General features: G+C 50.2%; 1 protein-coding gene across 1 annotated transcript; it reads right to left on the reverse strand.

The window, feature by feature from the left end:
- Nucleotides 1–1,329: 1,329 nt before the first annotated feature.
- On the reverse strand, nt 1,330–9,379 carry LOC100838190 (phosphoglucomutase, chloroplastic). Its single transcript, XM_003571669.3, has 22 exons — nt 9,050–9,379; nt 8,386–8,451; nt 7,816–7,860; nt 7,615–7,707; nt 7,479–7,531; nt 6,607–6,658; nt 6,448–6,516; nt 5,764–5,832; nt 5,528–5,650; nt 5,403–5,455; nt 4,017–4,095; nt 3,875–3,939; nt 3,743–3,810; nt 3,133–3,251; nt 2,958–3,032; nt 2,777–2,892; nt 2,386–2,527; nt 2,178–2,259; nt 2,027–2,073; nt 1,864–1,941; nt 1,680–1,785; nt 1,330–1,577 (listed from the first exon to the last, which is right to left on the reverse strand). Exons 1-22 carry the CDS (start codon nt 9,176–9,178, stop codon nt 1,510–1,512), a joined length of 1,797 nt encoding a protein of 598 aa, XP_003571717.2. The 5' UTR covers nt 9,179–9,379; the 3' UTR covers nt 1,330–1,509.
- Between the last annotated feature and the right edge of the window lie 14,909 nt (nt 9,380–24,288).

Consider the following 24,288-nt stretch of genomic DNA (forward strand, 5'->3'; position numbering starts at 1 on the left):
TGCCTAACTCCCTGAAAACCACTCTCCTAGAAAAGGAGAAGAAGAAAAATTAAGGCCAAACAGCAACACGTTTCTGTATGTAGTATGAAAAAAAAAAGGAAAAACAACGGGCAAAGAGGAAAAGCCAAAATAGGCCTAGTGGCAGGAGATCCAGTGCGGTACAAGACCAAGAGCAGGTAAAGCGATCTTTTTACCGAAGCCAAGACCTACCGTAGTTTTATCCACCATAAAGTTTCGTTTTCCATCCGATGACGATGTACCTACCACATGCAGGTGTAGACGCGGGACCGGCCACAGTGCATGCATAGGAAAGTAATTAATTGATTTGTACTTTGCTGCTAGCTCCGACCATTGCATGCATGCGAGCATTTATGGCTAGGTACTACTAGTTCTGAAATTTTAAAGATAACTCTTCGAAAATCCAAACATGCGATTGTTTCATTAATGCATCATTCAAAAAATATGTGTGCACCGTTGAACTTTTATTGACAAGTCATTAAAATTTCGTTAGCACCGATCATTATTTCAATGGTCAAATATTGAACTAACATTGAAACACTAGTTTCATTGAAACACAAATATTTTCATTGATCGTATATATGAAAGTTTATTGAAACACTACTATTTCAATCGGCAAGATTTGACCTTATTCTTATATGGTCAAAATTGTATAAGAAAGTTTCATTGAGACACCAATGTTTCAATCGGAAATCCTTAGGACACTAACGTTTCAATAGTTAGATTCTATTTCAAACCTCTGTAAAACACATCATTTTCAGCTTTCTCGTTTTGAACTTGCAGCACTACTGTTTCAATGAAAGTTTCATCTTGAATCTGCTCCAAAAATTTTGAAACTTTTTCCGTATGTCAAAAACACCATCTCAAACCAACAATCAAATTTTCATCAAATTTCGAGTCCGTTTGGACCACCAAATAATTTGTACAACTATCAAAACGTGTTAGTGTAGAACTAGTATCGGTGAAGATCAGCCGAAATTTTGAACTTGCTCAAAACTTTTTGACACTTTTACTCTAGGTGGGAACGGCCTCTTAAACAAACCCTCAAATTTCATCAAATTTTGAGTTCGTTTAGACCCTCAAATAATTTGTATAAAAATCAAAATGTATTAGTGTCCTTGCCTTCCTCAACCAGCAACCCCGTCCCATCTAGGGCCTGAGAACGAATACCTACCGGCTCCGGTAAATTAGAATTTCCGGCAGGACGAGAAAGAGCAGAAAAAGGGGGAAAGAGGAAACAGAGGGGCGCGAGGAGCTTCGCCAGCCCGGATGGCACCTGGTGGAATCGTCCGCCAATTAGTTCCGCTTGACTTAAACCTTCAAGGTATGCCATCCATCTGGAAACTTATTTTCCCGTTAAACAGTTTATTCTCTGCGATACAAGTATGCCGTCAACTCGACTAAGGTCCCATTATTTGTTTTTCGGCTGGAAGGAGGCCATAAAAAGGAACAAATGAATACACAGGTGGTGGCGCTAACATCGATGGTTGTTCATGTTATGACAGTAGGCTGATTTCTACCCGTGAAGTCCTTCAGCTTCGAAATTGACAATGCTAGGTCTGCATCAGAAAACATAGGAAATTTAAGTGTTTGGCATATGCACATAATTTTAGAAAACAGATGCAAAAAAGGTTCTTATGACTGAAGATAGTTGTTGTAACCTATCAAAGGTTTCAAAGCTATTTGAGCATCGAGGCCATGCTTTGAGGCATCGGACTCAAATTGCTCGATGTACAAGCGGATCGTTGCTCCAGCAGATCCAGTTCCCTGGAAGATCACAATTTTGATGAATCAGAAATAATGTTACCAATGGAAAATCTTTGAAAATCCGTGTTAGGTCTGTACCGAAAGGCGGAAGATAATCCTTGACCCATCGGTGAAAACAAACCGCAGTCCCTGTTTGGATACAGTACTTCCATCTACCTGTAATATTGATATCAAGGGAAAATGTGAACTTCTGCTAACCTTTTCACACATTCAAATAGGGAGAGAGGGAGGTAGAACCCACGGGGTCAGTATAACTGAAATCATCAGCAAATTGAAGGGTGTAGTCTCCTGTTTCACAATAACAATGTCATCAGACTTTGAGGACACTATCATCTACACAGAAAATACATGCAGAACTCTCTATAAAAATACAGTATATTATGCAAACCAACCATATTTCTCTCCAGGGTTGCTCTTCGCAATCAAATCTCTGAGGTGCTCCATCATCTTATTTGCACTCTCAGATTCACACTCCTGTACAAGTGAGGACCATGTGTTCATGGGAATTTTCATGATGGGTTATGTTGCAGATATTTTGTTGGGTGGTCTGAAACATATATGCTCGTAGATAAAGTTTCAGGAATCCGTTTGATGAAATACCTCATAATCATATCTGGAAAAGAAATTTCTGCCATACGTTGCCCAGTGCTCCCTAGCTACATCTTCCACCGATACTAGCCTCTCCCCGACCTTCTTATTCTTGTTTCTATGTGCAAGTATGTTGAGCCAAGCCAAAACAGCCCTGGAAGTCAAGAGTTGACCAAGAGTATGATGGGTAGCTTACAGACTTTTCTCACGCGAAAAAATGAAGCATATCATAGTAAGCAACAATATCTTTTCACAGCCTGGCCTTTCAAAGCAACTAACCAAGAGTCTGATTTGTTGTTTATAGACATTCAACTATTTGTTTGATCATAGTAAGCAACAATATCTTTTCACCTGGGTTACCAGATGAAAGTTAACAGCCATGTATGAGCAATTTACTTCCTACCAGATGCCATCCTTCTCTCTGATGTGATCAGATCCTGTCCCAAAACTTTCCTCTCCACATATAGACAATTTTCCTGCATCCATTAGGTTCCCAAAAAATTTCCAGCCTGTCGGAACCTACAAAGTGACACCTCATTATGTGAGATGTTCTGGTGAAGTCTACAGCAATGTGACAATAGTACCTCAAAAAATGGAACATTTAATTTCTCTGCCACACGGTCAGCAGCACCACTGGTTGGCATTGATCTAGCAAGTCCCTAAAAGACAGTCAATGCCCAAACATTAAAGAAGATCCTTATCTATCCTGAGACAAATACTGAAATGAGAAATCAGCAAGAGACTGTAACATCTCATTACTTTTAGGCCAGACTTGAAATAAGGAATGGCTGCCTGCGCATTGGCTGCAATTATTGCCACAGAGTCTGATGGTGTAACAAAGAACCTTTTTCCGATAATCATGTTTCGATCACCGTCGCCTGCGATTATTTTTATTCTCCAGTGTTACCTTTTTATCATGAAAGATTTCCTTGAATTACTAAAGAAAGAGAAGAAAACAAGACATAATCAAAGGTAAAGAGATGATTGAATGGAGTTCTGCAGTTCACGGTAGTAAACTTACAAATTTGAAGAGAATTTTAAGAGGCAACATTAAGGTAGACACAAAGCAAACTTCATACCAGATGAGGACTCAACATGTAACTAATGCACTCTGTGGAATTTGATTATGTAATAAATGTATGTGTTATGATGATCAGCAGCTTTTCAGACTGAGGGGTATCATTTCAGGTAAATTGGCTACAAAGTCATCACTATCTGGATAGTTACTTTATGGTCAGCAAAAAAGAATCAGAGTACTTATGAGTATTTCTCTTGCAGTTGCGAAGAATGCACATGGCATGAGCAAAGGAAATACAGTTTGGGAGATCCCATATTAGACAATGCGAAATAGACAGTAATTTAAACATACCATCACTTGCTGCACCAAAGTCAGGTGCACGGCTTCCGAACATTATAAAAACAAGCTCTTTGGCATAACTGTAGAAAAATATAAGTGACTGAAACATGGAAACTCGGTTACATAGATGAGTAATCTACATACGTTAAATTAGGATCTGGGTGACCATCTCCAAAATCTTCAAGAGGCACCCCATTCAGTATGCAGTCCTGCAAACCAGGTTTAAATTCAACATCAAACAATGTGTTTCTTCATTAACGTTTCATCTAAAGTAATTGGTACCTACCGGATCAGCTCCAAGTTTCTCTATAAATATTGGTCCCGCATATGCACCAGTTACTGCATGCATGGCATCAAATACAAACCTGAAAATCACGGTAAATTATTATTATGGTTATAGGATTAATGGATGTGGTTATTGGTGTTGCGATACAAACTTTTAATACTTCACGCAGACAATATTCTTGGAAAAAAATACTTCACCAGTTCACCCACCTTTCTTTCTATCTGAGTTCTACATCTTCAAGTACTGATTAAGTCACCACCTTTGATGTTAACACTGACGCTTAGTGGTTAGACGATCAACAGCTTACCTATTATATTGGCGACTATCTGAGTTCTACCTCTTTCCACTTTCAAACTACTGATTAAGTCAACACCTTTGATGTTAACATCGACGCTTAGCGGTTAGACGATCAGCAGCTTACCTATATTGGCGATGTATCAGGTGCAAACCTCTATTCAGTGAAATCTTGAAAACTTTCAATCCTAACCACTTGATCTTAAGAAAATGGATTGGCACCTCTAATCACTTAAACGTATTACTTTTAAGTGATTAGAGGTTCCACCTTTTATCTGATCCGTTTTGAGATCTAATGGAGAGGATAGAAAGTTTTCAAGTTTTCACCTGATACGTATATTATAAAATTGTATTTGGTCATTTCGGTTTTCTAGATTACCTGACATGTCTCGATCACTAATTTGATTGTTCGTACAGAATGCCTTTATGCTTGATACTAAATCCTCAAAGTTCTGGGCCCACCGCTGACGAACGGTTCGAAAAGAGAGTGAAGATCACTGGTGCTAGCCAGCCGGTTTACTGCCAGTTGATCTGGTTTCCTCCTAGCATTTCAACTGTTTCTATAAGGCTAGCGAGAGGGGAGCTCCATGTCCCCATCAGGTAAGATTTGTTTGGGTTGAGTTTTTAAACTAAACTAAAACCAGTAAGGAAACAAACTCTCACTTATATCCGGTAAGGAGACAAGTGTCTCTCACAACTTGACAAGTTATACTCGGTAGCGGAGAACGAACTAAAAAATTTGGTATGGCCAAATTGAGTTCTTGGGTTCTCATTGCTGGACATCTTGCTAAATAGCTCTTCACTTCCGCAGACCAAATCATCAAGTTTAGCAATGAGAAATATTTCATTGTACTTGCAACAATTTTTTGTTGAACCGACAACAAATCGCCAGATCCTGTCTCTTAAGCGTGCACCATGAGGCTTATGGAGGTAGCAGTAACATTTAGCTATGGGACCATGTTATGTGCTCCACCACTGGTTATGCTTAAATATATGTCAATGAAAACATGTGCATTATGGGATCTAGTAGTTATATTCTCAAAAAAATATTCTCGAAAAAACATGTAAAAAGGAATGGAAAATATGAAGAACCTGAAATCAGGGCGAGAAAGCAGATCCTTGATAAGTTGGAAGTCAAACACATTCTGCAACACGAAAACTAAAATTTACTTTTAAAAGAGAACAAGATATTACTTCCAAATTATTTCACTGTGTACCTCCATTAATTCAAGGTAGTCTGAAACAGGATCTATCACTTCTACAGTGAAATCACCGTAGCCTACGACTCCCAGAGAGGTCAAATCAACATCAGGAATATCTGCTGTTTTTATTTCAGAAATCTGCAGCAGAAGATTTGTATTGCTTAAGAGGACCAAGAACACCGGAATGAAGCAATAGACCAAAGGAACATGACTAATAATCTACTACTGGAAGCTAAAGCATTACTGTATACCGAAAGTGTATTCCCATATATTTGGTCAGTAATCGTCTCTGGTGCTGGTTGCCCACTGCTATAGTTAAACTGCAAACAAACATTACATTAGAATAGTGTAGTATGTCACCTATTTCACAAGGAAAAGTGCACCACTAGGATATATCACATTTTTCACAAAGTTTAGCGTATTTGGTTTCATTAAGACAAGGCATTGATCAACGATAATACGAAACCACAATTATTAGCAAGAACTTTTGAAGACAGCCCAATTGATATAAATGTCATGTATGAAAAAACACATATTAATATAGTAATTCTTGGTCAAAGGTTTGTCTTAACGAAACCAAATACGCCGACCTTTGGGAAAAGAAGGGAATATTTCACAAGGAAAGGTGCCATGTTGTTAACTATTTGATTCACAAGAGGTTAAACAAATACGACAAAAAAATATACATGCACACAACAAATTTGTTGATCCGAACTAAAACACAGAATAACCCTTTCTTCTCATTTCAGCCAAGACCCATGCAAGAAAATATATACAAATACAACAATAACACAAACACGAATATATCTAGTTTTCGGGTTGGCATTACTCATCCTTAAAAGTCTAAGATAGGCTACTTAATTTATAGACACAGCAACGTGTTTCTTTCATATTGTTTCCTCAAACATTCCATGCCATTTTGGTAGTGACATTACCTTTATACCCCAATCATTGTCTGGTCCACCTGGATTATGACTTGCACTCATGACAAAGCCACCACTGGCCTGACAAAAAATGAAAACTGCAACTAATAAAAATAATAGATAAAATAGGTGGTGATGCACATAATGAGACGAAAACGATACTACGCATACTTCTCTTTTACGAATTACTGCTGATACAGCAGGTGTTGACAGCAGACCATGCCTGCAAGCAAGATGATACACATTTAAAAAAAATTAGGACACCAAGTAAAATCGCGCATAAGATAGAACATCAAGTGGCCAACAAAGTTTCTATGACATGGGATAGTTAATTTTGTTGGAAGTATTTGCAACTGGCAAGTTTAGAGTGTGTCTGGTTTGTGCCCCAACTAGCCCTACCAAATTTTTGGCATGGCCAAAATCATGGTAAACTGCAGATGTTTGGATAATAGCCATTGCATTTGTGCCTACCAAAATTTCAGCAAAATTCTTAGACCTCCGTTTGGTTTGGTTCATGAGGTATGTTGGTCTGCAATTTGACTGTGGTTAACAAGACTTTTTTTACGGATTGGTAAACAAGATTTTTATTTTCAAGATATGGTAAACAAGATTGGTTTTGAAGATAGCTTAGTGATAAACAAGATTAGTTACGTACGGTCGGCTCTTAATCGATGAAAAGCTCATACATGCCTTCACATCCTGTAGGCATATAGCTCACTACCAGTGCTTATTTGTACTGTTAATCAGCCGCACAGTCGGCTTAAACAACACTGAACAGCGGGGCCCATCACGGAAGAGCGGCGTGCTAATTCTTGCACAAAGCATTCGCGCGCTGTCAGTTCGCCCATGAGTTGGCGAAAATAACATGGGTGAGTCAGGGCAGACCTGGGCTAACCAAAGTTTTGGTTCCCATCAAAGCAAGCTGAATCTTCCCATCCTACCCATTACCCAATGCTTTTGATATAATTTCAACAAAAGCTCCTACTTCTAGAAGTTATTGCTGCATTCCCTTGAGCCAAGAAGGTCAGCTACTGAGTCCTCACCTGCCAACAAGGATCTTCCCAACACCATTTCCAGCCGCAATCTTTATGATAATCTACATTCCATGGCAACATAGTCACATATATAAGCAAATTTGGAGAAAACACATGTTGATTGATGTTTCATTTCTAGGAGCACCTGAGCAGCCTCCACATTGAAGTACCGGCCATCACCCCCAAGTACAAGGGTCTTACCCACGTAATCCTCCGGGGGCAATGAATTGAACAGAGCCTTTAATACCATGCAAATTCATAAATCACATAAGCTGAATCTTCAGAAGTGCCTTTGCAAAAAAAAAAAGTATTTAATACTTGCAATAGCATGCAATTCACAGCCCACCTGAATCCAATTGGCGAGATAGTTCTCCTCCTGGAACAGTTTGACCTGAAAAGAACAGCAAAGAACGATGTCGCAATTCCATTCTCGATTAAGAGATGAAACAAGTCTATTTTACACCCATCAACTCCCAAGTGTTCCAGAAAACACCTACAGCCCAAAATCACTGGCTTCTCGCCCCAATACTATCCAAATAATCCACTTTTCACTCCCGGCCCTGGGCTAATTTTTGACACACTGGCTGCCTGGCCGGCGATCACATCCCTCGGTTTTTCTTACCTGGTATCCAATAGGCAACTCTACATTGGTGTGGCATCATATGGAAGTAGAATAAGATGAGAAAATAGGCACGTTGATATGGACGCACATGATGCCTGCCGTTACTGAACATGTACACAAGATGCCGCGTGGTTTATTGTAAGAGTTGGTAAAGTGAACAGTTTCAGGGTTGGGAGTGTTTTTGGATTTTGGAGGGTTCGAATGGACTTGATCCTTGAGGCTTGAGGGTACAAGCTCAAACAAGTCATCCTAACTAGCGAGATCTGCATGAGTGTGAAAAAGAAAAAGGTGCACCTTTTTTCTGAGTCCGCTAGTTCCAGTCTTCTGCCCCTCCACGGGCTTGGTAGGGATGGACTTGATCTGCACAAAAGGTTAGAAACTTAAAATCATCCTTTGCTATTATTTGTGTCCCAACCACGCAACAAATGCACATGAACAATCCCCAATTCATACAATGAACATTGATCATCCCAGCATATAGAGTCCATATAGGAAACTCGTGACTGACGTAACTACAACGTACGTAGAGAAATCATAATCTTAAAGGCCTAGAGAAATGGATGGCAATCACATAGTTAATCCAAGAGACATCAAGGGAATCGCTTTGTGTGGTGTTGGAAGAACCTGAAAACAGCAAAATTGAGCAGAGATCGTCGCAAAGAAAAGAAAAAAATGTGCAGAGGAAGGCCCTGTTGTAATGTTCACATGGCCCTGTACAGAAAGGTAGTCGCTGTGTGGGAAAGAAGCATTGGGGCCCTAAATCATCGAGAGAAGTCGATATTTGACAGCAGAATTCCGTAGAGTAATATCCTGGCCTGTACAGCAGTACAGACCCCGGCGGGGCGCTCACGGACGACACAGTTCCACCACACAAAACCCCCTCGCGTGCTCGAGACCAACGGAGCGGGCGGTTTTTGTATAATTTATACGCTACAGGGGAGGCACATCCATACCATACCTTGAGCGCCTGGGCGGCGGAGGAGCAGCGGACCAGGACGAACGCGGCGCGGCGCCTGGGCGCGGTCGTAGGCGTGGGGCGCGCCGTGGAGAGAGGCGGGCGGAGGCGGAGCGCGTGCGAGGCCATCATCCCGCGCCTCAATAATCCTAGGACGACGAGGGCAATGCCTAGAGACTAGCTACGTACGGCGCTATGCCGGGAGGGTGCTCGTGGATGCGGCGGAGGAGGAAAAGGAGTGAGGTGTTGAGTGCAAACCGGGCTGCGGGGGCGCGAGATCTTATGAGGAGGAGACGGCTTCCTTCGTGGTGCGTGTTGGTAAGTCTAGATACAAAACGAACGGACCCGAGCCGTCGCGCGGTGACACGTTCCGGCATTTCTCTATCTCTTTTCACCGAAACGGTTTTGGCTCATCGGTGATGGTGGCCCACGGATTCCACTTTTTTTTAAGACAGCTGCCCCACTGCTTCCTTTTACTGTCAGGCGCGAACTGCCAAAACAATATGGGCCGTCAGTCGACGCTGTACACACGTGGAGGGTACGGTCTTGCGCTTAAAAGAATTCACGAGAGCTTTGGCTGTCAGTGTGCTTTGATTTTTCAAAATAGAAAAATAAGAACAAAATTTGAATTGAACAACGACAAGAATTTGGGATCGAAGCAACCGAATTAATATTCCCTCTGTTTTCTTGGTAAATTTTCCAACCAAAACCGAAATATAAGGCGCAAAGACGTTAATGCAACAGTGAGCAATCGTACATGGACATCAATAATGATAGATAAAATAACTAAGAATGGGTTCTACAAGAAGGCGAGAAGCTGCGTTTTCCGAAGGGCCAGTCTTTGCAAGCCATGTCGTCGTCGACTGCACGAAGGCACGTCGGAACGTCACCTGCACCGCCTCACACGGGACCCGTCGTCCTCATCGAAGACCGGTCGTTGAAGTAGATGACAGTTGACCCGTCGTCGTCGTCGCTGCCTCCTATGATTCCCTTCCCGCTCTCCATCCAAAGCATAGCTTGACAAGTCATCGCCATCACTGCTTCCAATGATTCAAGTTAAAATTAGTTGTAAATTTACAGATTTATGTTGTACGGAGACACAAATACAAATGCAAAAGGCCCAAACAAATACACATCTAAAACGATTAATTAATGTCGAATTAATCTAAATAGCCAACAATCGTATGCAACAGTTGTGACATCTAACGTGAGTTTGTACTTCTTTAATCCATGTATTCTTAAACATGTGATCGTTTTATTCAGAAACAACTTAGACATCCTGATTGACTCTCCAGCCAAATTGGTTTTATGTGAGACGTGATTACAAAGAGGTCGAAACTAAATTCGGAGGAGTCTGTTGTGTTGTACCGAGGATGTGCATATCAAGGAGCCGATCATGACCGACCTTATCGACTGCGATAGTACTAACAAGTGACATGATTCATCGAGATTTGCAAAAAGAATAAAGAATTCCATGTCGTATGAGTACAAACTTTGAAGAGTTTTGCAACTGCATCACCAGTTCACCACAATAGGTCCAACTCGCTACGACTAAGTTGACTGGAGCTGTGTCGGAATCGATTTCATAAAGAAGTCAGAGAAGAAACACTTCATGAGCCATGGTTAAAAGGAAGAGGAAAATAGATAAGGTCTACAATCAAAAGATAATTCTTAGTTTACGTCACATGAATTCTGAGGAGTAAAATACACCACCACTCCCTCCGTACGGGTAAGTAAGGCCCGTATGGAATTTTATGCAAAATTTTGATCAAAAATTACAATAGTTATATGAGTTTACTGTGATACAAACGAGATATCATTGGATTCGTAGTGAAAAACTCTTTCTAATGATACAACTTTTATATACATATCTTAAATGTTATTTGTATAATTGTTGATCAAATTTGGCACAAAACCCAAAAGAGGCCTTAAAAACCCAAACGGAGGTAGTAGTTCATAAGCTCAGAGCGAATGAACAGTTTAGTCCACGAAATCACAAAACACACACATAACACCCTAAAGCGGGGATTAGTGATATAGTTTAGCCCAAAAATAGTTCGGAAGGGGTTAAACTGACCATGTTGCCGCCGCTTCGGCATAAGGTCGGACCACAGGTTGTTGATGTGAGTTCGCAGGGTATTTTTCATATGCGTTAGGGGAGCCGAAACAGTCCTTGTCCCTCTGCTCGGGCTCTCACTCTATCTCTTTCCTCGGTATCTTTCTCCCTCGATGACATCGAAGACTCTTGGCTATCGTCATCGACGGCAACGAATTGACTTCGGGAAGTCCATGAATCGACTTCGGGGATTCAAAACTGGTTTTATCCCCTCCAGAGCATTTGCAGAAAACCCCTGAGAAATCATTCACAATAGCAACCCATGGTCTAGCCTTATGCCGACGTGGCTGCCACGTGACCGATTTTACACATTTGTAACTGTTTCTGACTAAACAGTATCACTAATCCCAGTTTAAAATGTTATTTGTGCAGTTTTAAATGCACCGCTAGTATATCAACTTGGCACGGATGTGCAGATTAGTCACCATACATGCAAAATGCCAAACTACGGTGTTACAACTTGGCACGGATGAGCGCACGCGGTCAAAAATACGAATTTGTATGTTTCCCTGGCGACGTGGCATGCCAGCGTGGACAGAGCGGGCTCTTTTGTTGGGAAAATTGTTTGGCGGGGGGTAAATTGCAAATTTGTATGTTATAAATATCCAGTCGGCCGAATCCCACCCAAATCCCTAAATTCCCAATTCGAGGCACAGCTTCTTCCTCCCCTTGCTCTCATGGTGGCTCTACGCTTCTTCCCGGAGGAGATTTGGCAGCGCGGCGAGCCCGACCTGCGGCCAGCTCGTGGGCATGTCCTGATGTCACGGACCCCGGGCATGGCTAGGTTGGAGGCCAGCTTCTACGGCCGCGCGCTCTTTGCCACCGTCCTTGGTGCCTGGCCGCCGATGACGCGGGCCGCCTTGTTGGATGCGCTAGAGCACCAAGGCCTTGTCGCACGCTCAGCGGACTTTTTCTTGACGTTTACCCACGCCGAGGACTGCGGCCATGTACTGTCTGTTTCTGGCCACATGAGATGCGCGGGAGCTGTCATGTCGTTCAGCCGGTGGTTGAGGGCCAGCTACTCGGAGGAGGAAAAGAGCCTGAAGTTTCTGACGAAGCTTAGCTTTGATGGACTCCCACCACAAATTTGGGACTATGATGCTGTGAATCAGCTGGTGAACAATCTTGGCGGTGAAATTATGGAGATAATGCCGAGTGTTGATAGATGGTGTTTTGGGGTGAAAGCTTGGGTTCGCGATGCTTGTGTAATCCCGAAGGAGCTGGAGGTAGAACTGTCGAGCCCGTCCTAATATCATCAACTCCGGATGAAGACGACCCTGAGTCCCCGCCGCCTCCTTGTTCTCTGAAGAAGAAACGCACTAGAACCTTCAATGTCATAGTCCATGTGCATGAAGTACTTGACAGTGAGCCTCTAATTACAGATCTGCCATCACGTTACATCAACGAAGATGAGGACGTGACTCGCCTTCATGTGTTTCCTGTGTTGGGTGGCACGATTGATGGTTATCCTTCCATCACTAGAGCTCCAGGTGGTGGCCATTTGAGCTATGGATCTATGTAACAGTCTATGTAATCTGAATTTGAAGTTGGTGTTTGTTATCTGAATCTGAATTTGAATGGACCATGTACTGACCCTGGTTGTGTTTGAAGTTGAACCTGGTTGTGTTAATTTTGAATGTTCTGTATGACATGATTGACTGAATTGTCTGTAAATTTTTAATGTTCTATGTGACAAGAAATGACTGAAATGTTGACAGATTGCATAAATCAGTCAGATGTAGAGATGAGAGATAACAACAGCATAGAACCATCAGAAATTAAAGAACACAGATGACAGCATGCATAAATAAACATACCATAGAGCATATATAGTTTTGCATCACATCCCAATGGAATATATAGTTTTGCCAGCAAAATAAACATCCCATAGAGCATCTACGCTGTTTACTTTAACAGCACCAAAATAAACATGATAGCAGCAAAGTAGACATTACAGTATGCATACATCAGTCAATGGAGAGATCATCAAGACTGAGATCATGCAGAGGTGCCCCTTGGGTGTTGTTCACTTCATCAGCTTCTACTCCCTCTTGCTGTACACCTAGATTAGCTGGACCTGCAGCACCATTTTCACCAAACAGAAAGCCACTCTGCTCTTCCTATTTGTCTTGGTGCCCCATTCTGAGTGTCTCCAGCTCTTCCTCTACCATTTCCTGTCCCAGCACCCACTTGGGCTCTGCCTCTGCTTCTGCCTCTGGTTCCCCTACTTGTAGATGTTGCTCTTCCTCTGCCCTTGGTCCCTGTCCCCCCTCTCCTTGCAACTGACCCTCTAGGTCTACCCCTAGATCTTGTTCTCCCTCTTAGTGCAGCCATGCCTTCAATGGTTGCAGTGGTTACACTTGCAGGTGGGATTGAATCTCTGTACTCTCCAACAAATGAAGACTCTTTTGGTATTGGTTCAAACTGTTGAGGCATTCTTCTTGGTACCTTGTATGATGAAATTTGTGTCACCTTGTCGTCGCTCGGTGCTCCGACACCAGGGGCGTGCGGCCACGTCCCCCTTTTAGGTTCGGTAGGGGCGTCTGGGGCGGAGACCCGGTGATCGCCGGCACGGGCGATGAGGCCATACAGGGCCGGCGAGACGAAGATATAGAGGTACGCGCTCGCCCAAGAACAGATGCACGCATGTTTTTTACCCAGGTTCGGGCCACCCAGAGGCGTAAAACCCTACGTCCTGCCTGTCTGAACTGATATTGATTACGGATCAAAGGTTTACAGGTTACCGGGCAAGCTTCCCGGGCTTTCTCTCAATGGCTAGGCGCTCCTCACCGCTCACCGTTGGCTGCCTACTGGAGCCAGTAAGCATCTATCGAGCGAGCTTCGTCCAAACCAACTAACTGACCAACTGACTAACCTCCCAACTGTCTGACCCGTCAACCCTCTAACCTCCTTGACCGTTGGTATGGGTCCTCCTTTTATGCACAAGGGGATGCCACACGTGCCACGGTGCATGGGCTACAAGTGTCCAACGGGGAGGCACGCAACTCTCCCCGGTGAGCTGGTGGCATGCATGGGTGCCACCTCCGCTGCTAGGGGCCTACTCAAACACACCCATACCAGCAGGACTCACAAAACAATTAGCTGCCCAATCAGAAAACTTCCTAAGCTTCTCTGTGACCTTGGGACAAAGAGTCCCTTTCCATTCTTCTAAACACTCTGTCTGCTTGGTGTACATCCTGTTCATAAGCTGACATCTAATTTTCTCTAACATTGACAGAATGGGAAGCTCTCTAGCTTCTAAGATGTATCTGTTGAAGACCTCAGAATGGTTGTTAATCAATACATCACACTTAGAAAACTCTGAGAAATAGGCCCTAACCCAAGGGTTAGGAGCATGTTGTTGAAGCCAATCATGTGCAGCAGGGCACTCTAACTGCATCTTTGCCATATTTTTTTTCAAATAATGAAATGTTGCTAGATTTGGCACATGCAAATACATGCTGCTTCACTATCTCCCCCTTGTGGACCATGTTAAGATTTTGCCATAGATGTCTAACGCAGAATCTATGCTCAGAATGGGGCCAGACTTCCTTCAAAGCATTAATTAGCCTCTTTTGCCTATCACTCATGATTGTGTAAGGATGTGTTGGTCACATGTAGATCATTTTTCAGAGTGTTGAGGAACCAAACCCAGTTATTGGTACACTCAATCTCCACTACACCCATTGCAATTGGGAATATACATTAATTAATTAGGGTCAATGCCCATTGCAGTCAATAATACACCCCCAAACTTTGTTTTGATATGTGTACCATCAAGAAAGATAAGTGGCATGCACCCTTTGATGAAGCCTCTCTTGCATGCATCCAAACAGAAGTACAAAGTGTTAAATGTGTTGAGCTTTAGCTGAAGATAGAAGGTGCTGCATGGGTTGGTTGTCCTCAACTCTTGACCATAATCCCATAAAAGCTTATGCTGTTTAAGTTCATCACCATATATCTCTTCCAGGCTGCTCTTCTTGCCCTTCCTAGCTTGAACCTGCTTGGTACGATGTTATACTCCCTCTGAACTTTGTTTGCAAATGCTTTCAGTGTCATCTTTTCATCATTCCTGAATGCATCAATGTACTTCCTAGTTAGGAAATGGTGCTGTCATTTCCTTCACCTGCCACACCACCCTTTCACATGTATGCAGGGACACAAATTTTTTAACTTGGAAACAGTTAAATCTGCTGTCCTTAGATGCACTAAGCTCCCATGAATAGCCATCTGCACATTGCACATCAACCCTTGTCTTATTGTTTCTTATCTTCCTCAAAGGGACCCTATTCTTAACAGCATAAGAGTCAATTGCTTTTCTCAGCTCCTCCACAGATGAGAAAACCACGCCCACCTTGAACCTTGGATTTGCCATGTCTGTCATAGCATTGAATGTACTAAAATTGAATAATGGTTCATCATTTTCTGCCTTAGGTAAATCTATGTCTTCATCATTCACTTCTTCATCCCTTTGTGGCCCTTCTTCTTAGTTCTCCACTTCCAATTCATCCACCACCTTTTTGTCAACATTATCAGCAAACAAGTCATCATCTCCTTCCTTAGCGTCATGGTGGGACCGCAAAGTACGGCGCCGCGTCCCTTCGCTGCCCCGTGTACGGCGCCGCCAAAAGCGGAGTAGTGGGCGCGAGATTTCCGGCCTAACGCCCCCCCTAAATAGGGTAGTTAAGGCCACTCCGCGCATTACTCCCAGTGATTAGGAGTTATCCCCGCGCACCCGTAGGGTACGGAACCGGCCGTTACCAAACGACCGGGCGTCAGAAAGCTTCCACTGTTGGCAACGGCAAGCAACACTTTGCCCTTTCGCCTCCATCTTCTTCTGCAACTCGCATCCCCGCGCTCTTGCCAGCTTCCGCCCTCGCTCCCCATGGCGCCCCCCACCACCAGGAAGGGGAAGGAGGTCCAGTCTTCGAAGAAGCCCACGACCAGCAAGACCGAGGCGGCACTCAAAGCGGCCGCCGCCAAGAACCAGAAGAGGCGGGAGATGCGCGCAAAAGTAGCCTTCTTCCGCCCCGGCTACAACGGCGAGGCACTGGGGAAGCTCCGGCACGCCATCGCCTCCAACTTCAACGAGCACGGGGAGACGCGGATCTTCCCGGCGGGCGTCGAACACCAGGATAACGACTTCCGGGTGTTCGCGCGCTTCCTCCTCTGCGGCATGGTGCCGCCCTTCTCTCTGTTCTTCCACGCGCTGATGGAGTCCTATCAGCTGCGGGTGGCGCAGCTCCACCCCACCTCGCTCTTCCTCCTCGCCACCTTCTAGTTCCTCTGCGAGGCGTTCGTGGGGGTGATGCCGTCGGTGGGGCTCTTCCGACATTACTTTTACCCGCACATCGACAATGCGAAGGCGATGTCGTCGAGGGTGGTTTTCCGCGCCCACGACCAGATGAAGTCAGATTTCATCGTCCGGTCGGGGAAGAAGATCGAAAAAGAGTGGCGGGGCGACTGGTGCTGGGTCCGAGTGGAAGACCCCCAGGAGTTCATCCAGCCGCCGACGAAGCTGCCGGTGCCCCAGATCAGCTGGCAGGATAGGTACCACCGCGACGCCGACCTCCTCCCCATCGTGGAGAAGATCAAGGCGCTGCGGCTAGCGGGGCTCACAGATGTCGACGTGGCGCACACCTTCGTCCATCGGCGCATAGCCCTGCTGCAGCTGCGTTCCCGGCCTGCGTGGATGTACACGGCCTCCGGGGACAGGACACGACTCCAGGCGGACGGCATGGACTTGGAGTCCCTCAAGACGTGGGTGAAGGGGATCTCCGGCGAGGTCTTCCAGTCGATAGAGTTCCCGCCGGGGGTCTCCGCTCTCCATGCCGGCGTCAAGGCGCTCAGCGACATCGTCGGCGCCTTCCCGCCCTGCAACGAGTGGGGGCTGATGGACGACACCCCCACCCGCGTCCCGCACGCTCCTCCGCAAGCACCCCGCGGGAAGCAAGTGCTCGAGAAGAGCGAGGGCGGGTCCGAGCCCAACTGGCCCTCCCACCGGTCGCTGGACGACGAGGCGGGCCAGGTGGCTGTGTCCCTGGAAGTCGTCGCCGTGGAGGACGACGACGAGGAAAGCAACGACAACGCGCCCCAGATCCTGAGAAGGTCGAGGGCGTTCACGGCGGCCGCAGCCACTTCCACAACAGCGACGTCCGCCCCGGCAGCGGCCCCCAACCTGGCGGCGGCCGCCGCTCCTGGGGCGCCCGTTGGTACCACGACGGCATCCGCGGCAATAGGGGCCGCGAGTTGCCTCGGCGGCGGCCCCTGTCTCGCCGGCCCCGGGGTGCTCGCCGGTACCCCGGCAACGTCAGCACCTGCGGGGGCCATCGGCGCCCCGACCACGGCCTTCGCTCCGGTAGCGGGGGCCTCCGCGAGCTTCGCGCCCGGCGTCGCGGCGGCATCGCCATCGACACCTGGAGTTCTCCGGGTCACGACGACAATGCGGGCGCCCACGGCGCCGCCCGCTCGGGGGGTCTTCCGGGGCTTTGCGCTCCGGCGCAACCCTCCGAAGTTCTCCTCGCCGGCGGGCACCAGCAAGAGGGCGAGGAGTGATTCCCCGCCCGGCTCGCCAAGCAAGAGGACGCGCGGGGACGCTGGCGGCGCCACCGACCCCGTTGCCTCGGGGGCCAGCGTCGGCGCGGGCGCGCCCTTGGCGACCCAGCCCAAGCGGAGGCAGAGCCGGCACTAGGTATGTCTTCGTCGATTCCCTGCAACTGCAATTCCTGCTGGCCAAATTCACAAACATACCTTCCGTTTTTGCAGCGAGCGGCAGCTCGCCCGCGGCAAGACCCTTGGACGCTCCCGCTGGCACAGGCGAAGTAGTGGAGGCTGCACCGGCAAGCCCGACGGCCGCACAAGGTAACCGCCCCGGTCGCCCTTATTTGCCTTCAATAGCACCAACCATCGCCGACCCTCACGCTTTTCCACGGGTGCAGGCACAAGTGCGCCCGCGCCAGGAACAGGCGCGGCCGTGGTCGACCACGACACGGTCGTCGGGACCACGGGGGCGGAGGGGGAGTCGGAAACGGCTCCCGTGTCCGCCCCCGCCGTGACGGACACAGCGGCCGCCCTGGGACGTGGCCGGCTCGGGCTCACCCGCCGTCCGGCAGGGGACGACCCCCGCCGGAAGCAGGGAGCCTTCTCCAACCCCGGTGTCCCGGAGCCTGGGCACGGGGGAAGTTGTCGGGGAAGGACGGCAAGACCCGCGGGAGCAAGTGGGCGACCCCGCGCCCAGCTCCACTTCGGCAGCTGGGGCTTCATCATCCTCTGGGGCCCTCCCCGGCACCGACCTCGGCACCCTCGCCGGGGTCGCTTGGAATCCTCTTACCTGGGATCCGAGCGTCTTCGAGCGGGGGCACCGGTTCCTGGACGCCGTCCAGGACCAGCAGTTCGCCTTCGTCACCTCCTACAACGAGGTGAGGGAGCGCCACACCGCCGCCAAGAATCAACTCGGCGAGGTGCGGGAGGCCATTGAGAGAGAGCGGCGCGAACTCTCCCGGCTGCGAGAGGAGGCGCGCCTCGCCGAAGAGGAGGCGCGGCTGGCCCGGCTGGCCCGGCAAGCCCTGGAGGCTGCTCGGGAGCCGGTAGTCCCGGAGACCGAGCTCCGTCGGCAACTGGAGGTCCAGCGCACGGAGCTCCAAGGAAGGCTCGACGCAATGGCGTCAACCCTAGAAGCTTCTCGGAAGGAGCATGCCGAGGTGCTCGCGACGGCCCAGGCGCAGCTGGACGAGAAGAGCGAGCTAATCGCCAACTACCGCGGCGAAATCGAAGGCCTCCGCGTCCTGCTGAAGGTGCAGGTCAAGGCCGCCGAGGATGCGGCGAGAGCGGCGACTCAGCACGAGGCCGAGCTCAACTCGGTCAAAGGCAAAGCGGCCGGGCTTGAGGACGAGTTGGCCGCCGTCCGGGAAGAGCTCGCCAAGGCCGGCGAGGCCAACGCGACCCAGGCCTTAGAGCTTGCGAAGCTGGAGGGCCGTGTCAGCAAGCCTAAGAAGGCCGCGCAAGACGCCCGACTCCATCACAGCACGCTGATCGGGCAGCGGCAGCTCGAGACGGAGAAGTTGGCGAAGATCGCCGGGTCGCTGCACGACCTGCTGCCCAAGTTTGAGATGCAGGCGGCGGAGGTGGACGGCACGGACGTCACGACGCTGATACCCTTCTTCTCCGACTTGTTGGGGAAGCTCGGGGCGCTCGACGTTTGGATCGCCAAGTACGGCGCCAACGAAGTCGCCAAGTGCGCCCGGAAGGTTGCCGGGACAATCCTCCCGCGGATTCATCTCCGGGACCCAAAATTTCCCTTCGAGTTCCTACTGGACGCTTGGTCCGACAGCGAGGACGTGCCCACGCACACCCAAGCAGTGCGCGAGTTCGTCGACGAGGTCGTCGAGCGGATGCAGATGAAGCCGGAGCCTGAACCCCCCGTCGACCCGCCGGCCGAAGACGGCGACAGCTAGCTGCCGCAACCCCCCGCTAGACTCGTTGCTTCCCCTGTACCTCCTTCTTGTTTGCTTTACCTGCAAGTATGGCGCTTAGCGCCGTTTGGACAATGACCTTTTGATTAGTCCATGTAACCACTCGACACCTAGTCAATCAAGCTTGTTAGTTTGCTTAATTTCTGTCCTTTATTCCCGAGGCCGCCTCGCGGGGTGGTTCCCTTAGCCTTTGCGTGTCTTGCCTTGTGTTGCGGGGGGACTCGCGCACGCCTCACCCTCGACCAGACCAGGGACCCGGGACGGACCCGCAGTGCCGACCTGGGGCCAAGCGGTAGCGGGGAGCCACTCCGCTTGCGGGGTAACCACTCCAAGCCGTGTCCTCCCGGGGCGGACTCGGGAGCCACACGGGGAGCGCACTCCCCCCGCAAGCGTCCCTTTTTACACTCCGGCTACGCGCGGGATCCGGGGCCGCACCCAGCGGGGCAGTGCTCGGTTTCGTTCAGCTCTTAGCGAATTCAGCGTTCATGTTCAGATACTTAGCTTTTTCGTGCGGTCCAATGTTTCGCGATGCTCTGCAGTAGAGTGCAGACGGGGCGCTACCTCGGTAGGAAACCATCCGGGGTACCTGTTCAAGGGAAACGATCTCGGAGGGATGCGGCAGGAACGCGGGGGCAGGATCGCCGCTGGCGGCAACCGCCGCCGCCGATGCTACCACCACGCTCACGCGGCAACCCGCGCCCTCAGGGGCGGACCCTAGCCTTCAGGGACGAACCCTGGCTTAGGAGGACTCCGCCCCGGGAGCAGCCACAAGACGGCTATAACGCTCTCGGCGCCAGCTTCGCCACACCCCGAACGGCGGGTACGGGTGACGAGGAAGTTATAGCCTTCCAGCGACAGCCCCCGCAACTGGGGAGACCTGAGTTTTATCTAGGGGACCCGTCCCAAGGGATGCGACGACCCTTGTTACCTGGGAGCTAAACTGCTCGAGGGCCGCGGCAAGGACGCGGTGATGGGCCGGAACGAGCGACGAGCGCCGGCACCGGCGCCATCCCAGCGTCCTCGCAACGACCCGCGCCCGAAAAAGGCTCTCTCAAAGGGAATGCGGCTGGGTCTCCGTGATAGTGCACCCGCCGGCACAAGGCACGGATGGCACGCACTACCATAGAGTCTCCGCGCCGACCCTGATCCTTGCGGAGGTGTCCTACAGAGGGGGGCGACAAGGGCTCTGTGGCAATGCACCCCGTCGGCGCCAGACGCCGACGGGACGCACCACCACAGTGCCTCGGCGGCGACCCTCGCCCCGGAACCACCCCTTTGAGGAAGGGGCACAACGGCAGTGCACCTGTCGGCGTGGGACGCCGATTACACGCACTACCACCGTGCCTCTGCGGTGCCCCTCGGGGTGGGCTCGATGGGGTGATGCGGCAGGGGCGCAATGGCGGCGCACCCACCGGCGCTAGGCACCGGCGGGAAGCACCACCTCCGCGCCTCTGTCGCACCACCTGCTTTCACAGCCCCGAACCCGGCTTCGCTCTGAGCAATTCCATGGTTGGGGCACGCCTTTTATAGACACGGGAGGGAGGCTTGCCACCGCGCGCGACTGATCTGCACGGCACCCAGGCGCCTTTTCCCCGAACGCGGCGCAGTTTCCGCCGCCATGCTTACCGGGTAACCACGGCACACGTGGCGGCCAGCCGTCAACTCAGAAGCCTCGGAGTGTGGTGAACCCCTTGTGTTGCGGTCCTCCCTCACCACAAGGCACCGGTGTATGGTGCGACCCGTGGGCAGCTCACAGGCACCACAGCGTACAAGATTCCTCCCTTTCCTACAGGTTAGACTCTTACCAGATCCGAGGTGCTGAAAAAATTTCAAAACTTACGAAAACAAGTAACACAGGTAAATTAGATAAATCTCATCTCTCCTGCTTCCCAGCCCCCGGCACAAAGGGGTCAATGCCAAACTTGGATGTGAGCGTTTCCATTCCCGGGTGCAGCGACTGCGCGGTGCAGGCGGCGGGAGGCCGAGCAACCGCACGCCGAGTGGTGCACGTTGCGGGAAGCCCGCCAGCGGCATGTCCAGTGATGCACGTTGCGGGAAGCCCGCCAGCGGCATGTCCAGTGATGCACGTTGCGGGAAGCCCGCCAACGGCATATCCAGTGCCGGAACGATCCGGCAACGGGTTTTCGTGCTCACAACCAAGTAGGAAAAGACACCTTTGTGCATCTAAGGCAGGAGGCAAGAGGGGGAAAACACGCAAATGAACAGGGCAAGAACAAAGCTCGGGGGTGAAATACTTATCTTTATTCACAATTAACTAGCGGTTTACGCACGGGGGCTGCCCGGTCAGACTAGTTCGAGAGGTATGCATCGGAGGCATCACCTGAGGGTCGGGCTCCGCCGCTTCACGGGTAGAACTTGCGCAAGTGTTCAATATACCAGCTATTGGGCACCGGCAAGCCGTCTTCGGTTTCCAGGCGGACAGCCCCCGGCCTGGTCACCTGCACTACCCGGAAGGGGCCCTCCCATTTCGGAGTCAACTTGTTCCCGGCCTTCGTTCCTTCTATCCGACGCAGGACAAGGTCTCCGTTCTCGAGCCCCCGGGGACGGACTCGTCTGTCGTGATAACGACGGAGTCCCTGCTGGTAGCGCGCGGCTCGCACACCAGCCCGGCACCGAAGCTCTTCGATGAAGTTTAGATCGTCGACCCTTTGCTCGTGTTGGCTGGCGTCGCCGTACGCGTGTACTCGGGGAGATCCATACTTGAGCTCGAGGGGCAGCACCGCTTCTGCCCCGTAGACAAGGGCGAAAGGAGTTTCGCCCGTTGCCCGACTAGGTGTGGTCCAGATAGACCACAGCACGGGCTGGAGTTCTTCGATCCAGTGCTTCCCGTGGCCTTTGAGCTTGTCAAAGGTTCTCGTCTTGAGCCCCCGCAGAACCTCTGCGTTGGCTCGCTCCGCCTGTCCGTGGCTCCTCGGGTGAGCGACGGACGCGAAGCGCAGCTTAGTGCCCATGTCTTCGCAGTAGGCATGAAACGCCGCGCTCGTGAATTGCGTGCCGTTATCGGTGATGATGCTGTTAGGAACACCAAACCGGCACACAATGCCCTTAAGGAACTTGATGGCCGCATGGGCGGTCACCTTGCGCACTGGTTCCACCTCCACCCATTTGGAGAACTTGTCGATGGCCACAAACAAGTATTCGTAACCGCCAACCGCCCTTGGTAGCTTGCCGACGATGTCTAGTCCCCAGACCGCGAACGGCCACGAGGACGGGATGGCATGCAGGGCCTGGACTGGTTGGTTGCTCTTCTTCGAGTGGAACTGGCACGCTTCGCACGTCCTCACCAGCCGCTCTGCATCGGCCAGGGCCGTGGGCCAGTAAAAGCCATGCCGGAAAGCCTTGCCGACTAAAGCCCGGGAGGCCACATGGTGTGAACATGTGCCTCGATGTATGTCCTCCAACAGTGCACACCCTTCTTCCTGCGGCACGCAGAGGAGTTTGACACCATTTGCACGCCTGCGGTAGACGCTGCCGTCTATCACAGTGTACATCTTGGCTCGCCGCGCTACGCGCTCCGCGCCGACGTCATCCTCCGGGAGAGCCTCCCCTTTCAAATAGCGGGCGATCTCTTCCACCCAGGGAGGAATTTCTCTGCCAATGCATGCCGCCATATCAGCGGCATGGACCCCTGCTGCTGCAGGAGTTCCCTCGGTTGCCGGAGGGGCGTCCCCGGCAGCCGTCTGGGGGTGACTGAAGGAGCCAGTTGCTTCTGACAGAACACCCCCGCCGGAGGCTTCCGGCGCTCTACTGCCATCTTGGCCAGCTCATCAGCAACGAAGTTGTCCTTCCGCTTGACGTGTTCGAAGCACAAACCCTTGAACTTCCGTTCCAGCTTGCGAACCTCTTCCACGTACGGCGCCATTTGAGGGCAATCGTAGTCCTTGTTCACCTGGTTGATCACAAGCTGGGAATCACCGCGAACAACCAGGCGCTTAATGTCGAGGGCGGCCGCAGCCCGCAGCCCGGCAAGCAGGCCTTCGTATTCCGCCGTGTTGTTGGCGGAGTAAGCGAAGTCAAGTTGGACGGCGAGCCGCAGCTGGTCCCCTGTGGGTGACTCGATGACGACCCCAGCCCCCGCTCCCTGGAGACTGAACGCACCGTCGAAGTAGAGGACCCAGTGGCTCTCGTCCAGCTTGCTGGGAAGGCCGGTCTCCGACTCACTTTCTTCTACGCCCGTGGACGTCCACTCCGCGACGAAGTTCGCCAGGGCCGTGCTCTTGATGCTTTTGGAGTTGGCGAAGTGGAGGTCGAACTCCGACAGCTCCATCCTCCATTGGGCCACCCTCCCGGTGGCTTCACGGTTGGTGAGGGTCCTCCCGAGGCAGAACCCAGACACCACCGTGACGCGGTGCGCCTGGAAGTAGTGGCGCAGCTTGCGGGACGCAAGGAGGATCCCCAGAAGAAGCTTCTGTACTTGCGGGTATCTTGTCCGCGCGTCGCGCAACACAGTACGGACAAAGTACACCGGTCGCTGCACCAACCGCTTCCGAGGCGCCAGGGTTGCCGGCTCTGGTATGGTCCCTGGGTTTGAGGTGGTTGCCGGAGGCTGCTCCGCCCCCTGCCCCGCAGCCCCAATCCCCGGGACGTCTTCCTCCCTCTCGGCAACCAGCACCGAGCTGACCAAGCAACCCTCG

This window comes from Brachypodium distachyon, chromosome 3 (genome assembly GCF_000005505.3).
Source record: "Brachypodium distachyon strain Bd21 chromosome 3, Brachypodium_distachyon_v3.0, whole genome shotgun sequence".
Lineage (NCBI taxonomy): Eukaryota > Viridiplantae > Streptophyta > Magnoliopsida > Poales > Poaceae > Brachypodium > Brachypodium distachyon.

What these genes read in the sequence shown, in the direction of transcription:
- LOC100838190 (XM_003571669.3), bottom strand. Translation starts at nt 9,178, where the DNA reads ATGATGGCCTCGCACGCGCTCCGCCTCCGCCCGCCTCTCTCCACGGCG. An exon ending in CAACCCTGGAGAGAAATATG is followed by an intron (nt 2,074 to 2,177) that starts GTTGGTTTGCAT and finishes ATTGTGAAACAG; the next exon opens with GAGACTACACCCTTCAATTT. An exon ending in GGATTATCTTCCGCCTTTCG is followed by an intron (nt 1,786 to 1,863) that starts GTACAGACCTAA and finishes GTGATCTTCCAG; the next exon opens with GGAACTGGATCTGCTGGAGC.